At 56.0% G+C, this 5,074-nt stretch overlaps 1 protein-coding gene across 1 annotated transcript; it reads right to left on the bottom strand.

The window, feature by feature from the left end:
* Positions 1-25: 25 nt before the first annotated feature.
* On the bottom strand, positions 26-1,446 carry GLOTRDRAFT_131171 (uncharacterized protein; the record flags this gene model as incomplete). Its single annotated transcript, XM_007869927.1, has 2 exons — positions 26-1,031; positions 1,090-1,446. Coding segments are annotated over 2 exons (1,363 nt in total), but the record flags the coding sequence as incomplete, so codon positions are not given.
* Between the last annotated feature and the right edge of the window lie 3,628 nt (positions 1,447-5,074).

Genomic DNA, 5,074 nt, shown 5'->3' with positions numbered 1-5,074 from the left:
ATACCGACCGATAACAAGACGCAACGATGATGGATGCGCTCGGTGAGGTCCGTCCCTTCCTCGTTCAGCCTTGCAGCAGCGGTACAGCAGGGCATTTCCTTCGAAACCGGATCTGGGACGTCGAAGTCGTGGTAGAAGCGGGCCACGCCAAAAACAGACTCCGCCCCCTTGTATATCGACCTATAAATCTTCCCTTCCGTCCAACGACTCTCATTTCGCCATGTGTCCTTGATAACAACAAAACCGTCATCGCTCCGGCCGGCTCTCTTCGCGAGCCAGACTAGAGTTCCACGTCCACGGATGGACCTGCTATAAAACATCGGTCGTCCGATGGAAATGAAATTTTCATGTAGGCCGGGATTCTGTGGGGATTCCACTACGATGCGGGTGCTCTCGCCATCTAAGGTGTCTCCGTCGCGACGTGGCGTATACTCCAACAGGATCCCAAGATGCACCGCCTCGTCGTAGCAGCTGTGAACGAGCGCAAGTTCAGCCTTGGTGCTGAGACTCGCATGCGCCGTCCTGTCGATCCCGCTATTGGCAAACTTGGCGAGGCCGACGACGAATGTGATCAACGGAGTAGGGTCGAGTTTATAGTATACGGGATCAGAGACAATGGCGGACGATCTGTCCCATCGGAAGAAACGGACGACGTCACCAAAGAAACCCATGCCGAGGAGGAAGCAGCGGGGGACGGCTCGGTACGCCATGACGGCATATTCCTGGATCTGATTCCACGTCTTCAACTGCACCTCGGTGAATTCATGTTCTCCCGCGCTTGTCGACACCCTCTGGTACCACGGATCCTCTTGCTCCGTGGCCTTCACCTCTATTACGCCCAGTCCGCGAGCCCAGTAGTCGCTCGAAGAACCGTTGTTCTTACGTTTTCTCTGTGGTTGGATGGATAGGTCGGGTGTAGTTCGGAAACCGCCAATCTCCTCTGCCGGCCGTAGGTCTCCACAAACGTCGAACTTCACAGGCAAGGGACGGCCTGTAACGGCCTTCTTGGCGATTTCATTCAGAGCGTCAGCCTTTGCCACCAAGACTGGTGAGTCCATCAGTGTCACTTTGAGGAAAATCACAGCTTACCAGAGGTGAATACATCAGTCGTTCCGACCGTTTGTTGGCTCCAATAATTGTCGGGTCGACTTGGCGTAGCAAGTCGGTAATATTGACCACTCTCTCGTTCTTCACGCCGCAAACCTTCATCCCAGGGAAGCAGTCGATTTCCAGAAAGGAATCAATATCCACTGGTCCATGGACCAACTTGGCAGCTTCCGCGCCTGCGACCTGACGGTGCACAGTTTGTTTAAGCTTTTCGGAAGAAAATTTGTGGTAGAGGTCAACACGGTCGTTATTAGAGAGGTGAGAGCGAGAGCGAGAATAATCCAGGCGATTCGCATTACCATTGCGAGGAGGAGCAGAGCGGGCAATGCGGGCAGGCATTTCGTGAGTCTCGGGGGCAGGTGAACGTGAAAAGACGTACGTGGCGAAGCCGCAGAGAATCGTGCTCAAATATGGGCATAGTTTGGTCGCTTGTGGCCTTGTTTGGCTCTTGTTGAATTCTGTGTTTGTGCAGTGTGGCAGAATCGATGAAGATGGTACGCGACCACGAACGGTGACACTGTCACGTCACGACACGCGTGATGCTTGTGATGTCACACGTCGGGCTACCCCTAACCACGCCCAGGTTTATATTCCAGCTCCCGTCAATTTTTCTACACACTCCCCTACAATATGCTACGCATAGAAACATTCAATGCAACAACAATCTTCGCCCCCCGTCAACGCACGTACTAATTAAGTCAAAAATTGGGCAGGCCAAATTTGTGCCGATGCTTCCAGACGCCTCTGACTCAACCTCACGGCGAGTCGATACCCGCGCGAGGTCGAACAAATGGAGTTACTCGCTAGAACAGGACGTCCACCAATCTGCAGTTACTCGGAGGGCAACGCCGACGACTTTATAAGGAGATTTTGAATATATGATTATCCTTCACTCGGCCACGGCACGCATGCATCTAAACATATCGCAATCACCACTCCCGCAGCGCCGCCTCCCTCTCTCAGACCCCATCTTTGCGTTGTCCCCAGCCTACTAAGCGGGCCGCGGGCACCGTTTCAAGCACATCACGGTCGACTGTGCGTCTCCATCCCTTCTCTTTGCTCCCTTCCCCCTTCCCATCCCCGTCCCCCTGTTTCCTTGACTTATTCTCACCCCATGTGTACATATAGTCAACCGCCGCGACCTCTGCCCCGGGTGCGCGCCGGGCAGCATCGACCTCTCTCCGCCGCGTTCAGCGCGCTCGCGAGCCTCGAGTGCAAGTTGACCGGGAGTTCGACTGAGGTCACTCGGGCGTTCGCGGCGCGTGGTGGAAAGTACAGTAAGTACATGGCGGAAGACGCGTGCGGCGCGGGTCAAGCTGGGCACCGAGCATGACATGTATTCGTCGCCCTTCTCAAACCTGATGAATCACCGAAGCCAGCGCAGGAACGCGTTCTCAGACGCGGGCGAAGAAAGCTTCACGCGTTGACGCGCCGGCTATGCTATCGTAGTTATCGCTTCATTGATCTTTGGGTTTCTTCTCTTTGCAAAGGCTCGTGGAGACCCGTGCTAGAGAGGACTTTGCTTTGCGTTTGCTTTAAGTTATACTGTATCCCATCTCGCATTGTACCACTGCTTTGACTGCTGCTCTCTATCTATAACACTGCTTCTCCCATGGCCATCCTCATAATGTCTCCGGTCCTATGGAGAATCGAAAGCAGTGCCCACGGATTGCACACAGTTCCCGAAGAAGTGAACCAGCCCATTCGTTTACCATCAGCCGCGGTGGTTGATCCTTGCGGCTCTGCTCACTGCTCCTCTATGACTTGCTGTTGGTGTGCCAGCAATCATAACACGGTAACATACGGAGACGAGGGCGACAACGCAGGACGGCGGACGCGTCCGTGCGCCTACCCACCCAGACCCCTGAAAGTTGACCAACACGCGTCCAGTCTAGATACGGAACCGACTCGGGAAAGCGCGACGCACCGTTACCGCGCGCAACGCGTTCCTATACTGTCGCGCGTCCTTGCACTCGCTCCCGCGTCTTAGGTGAGGCGGGGCTTCTTCCGGCAGGTTATCCTCCAGCAGATTCAGTCAAGATAAGGTACGAGCACAGACGTCCCCGCGCCTGGGGCTCTAGATGCCAAGGTGATTCAGATATCGCCGTGGCCGCTCTGCTGGTGATGGCGGAGCGCGAGGCGTGGACAGCGGAGAGGAGGCCGAGCCTGATGTTTAGCCACATCCGCCGGAAGGGAAGAGTGATCTCATGACGGTATGCGTACGCGTACGTACAGACGGAGAGGACGGGGGGCAGAGAATCGCAGATCCTGCGGTGGCGGATGCGGAAGGGCTGGGCGACGGTGGATCCGTACGGAGGCAGCTAACGACGTGGCCTCAGCGGGAAATTGAAGCTCGGCGATGTGAGAGGACCCATGGAGCGTCGGTGCGCAGCGCGCCGTGTTGGAGACCAGGGGATGCGATGAGGAAAAACGGGCGTACGCCGGGGCCAGTGTGAAAAGACACCGGAGCCTTTCGCCGGCCGGAAGCAGGGCGTCGGACGAGACACGGACTATGACTTACTTGCAAGCCAAGTCGGGTTGCCTGTGAGACGAGGGCTATGGGTCCTGCCCAGTCGCTCCCAATTGACTGTTTTTTGGCTACTTACGTAGATCGTGGACGATCGGAGCGGAGTCAAGGCATGGTGTTGTGCTAGGTGATGGTCAGTATGCTGCCCGCGACTTCACCGGGTCTAGTTAAGCCTGCACGATGACTGCCCCCCACCCGCGGGGACGGTGCGGGTGGGTTAGGGGGACCGAGTGAGCGTCTCGAGGGGTGTGCGGAAGGAGCGGGAGAGGTGGGTGTGCGATGGGCAGAGTGCATCGCACCGGGGCTGCGAACCGCGCTCGCCTGGGTTAATGTCGAGCGCGTCTCTGCGGCACCGGCAGAGCCATTTTTCTTCTGCGCGTTGATGAAGAAGGCCGAGGACCCGGACGGAGAGGAGAGACGTGCGGCGTCCAGCGTCGAGGCAGGAAAGCCGGAGTTTGGCTTGCTTTCGCTCAGGCGCGTGTTCGGTCAGCGGTCGCCTCGCAACGGTCACGACGCCGGCCGAGCAGCATCACACAGTACATCTTGATATCCACCTTCGCCGTCGTGAGCGTCGACGTGGTCTCATACCGTTGCAGCAACCGCGGCGTGCAGAAGACCTACTGGTACATACACCTGAATTTCTCCGAGACAATGGGCTGTGAATCGCTACACTCGACACCTGCCTGTTTGTTTGACCGCGGGAGTGTTTCGGAGCTCTCTGTGCCCATAAGTATAGTTATTTGGCTTAGTTTACATGAGGTACTGTAAATCCACGTAAATCGACCCTGCCGTGACCCGGGGTCAACGGTGGCTGATGGCCCAAGGTAGCCGGTACAGCGCGAAGATTGTAGTCCCACCGCATTGCAAGGTCCCGAGGGGTGTCAGATTCATGGTGAATACAAGCAGTATACTGTACATAATCATTCTTACTAGATACAGAGGCTCTAAATATGAGAAATAATGCTATTTGACGAGGAGCACATGGGTCCTCAACGCGTCAGACGCGTTCTAATTATTCGCCACGCGTCCTGGGGTCCCGAAATGAATATCCCGACAAGGGCGCCAAAGCTCTCGGGGTTTGATGGGGAGAAGCGCTCGGGAACGCCGCGCGAAGCGGCGGCGGCTTGATGTGATTGTACGGAGGGCGTGACGTGCCCGTAAATCCACGCATCACGTGGCCGTAAATCCTGTAAATCGGCGTAAATCCACCGAAATAAACGCTTATGCTGCTTATGCCGCGCTTTCGAGCACTTATGCGGTAAAATGAGTGCTTTTCCGCTTGCAGGATGCCTCCCCGGCTCTTGGGGGCTAAACTGACGACATAGAACGATTTTTTGAGTACATTATCCGTAGTAACACGCATTTTGGTAATATACATCAACTTCTATCTACTGCAGGAGAGCAAAAACACCCCCGGGGAGGTGCAGCCGCCGGGGAACG

The sequence above is a fragment of the Gloeophyllum trabeum genome, assembly GCF_000344685.1.
Source record: "Gloeophyllum trabeum ATCC 11539 unplaced genomic scaffold GLOTRscaffold_00010, whole genome shotgun sequence".
NCBI classification, from domain to species: domain Eukaryota; kingdom Fungi; phylum Basidiomycota; class Agaricomycetes; order Gloeophyllales; family Gloeophyllaceae; genus Gloeophyllum; species Gloeophyllum trabeum.
The sequence above is the reverse complement of the archived record's forward strand: the minus strand, read 5'-3'. Positions and strand labels throughout refer to the sequence as shown.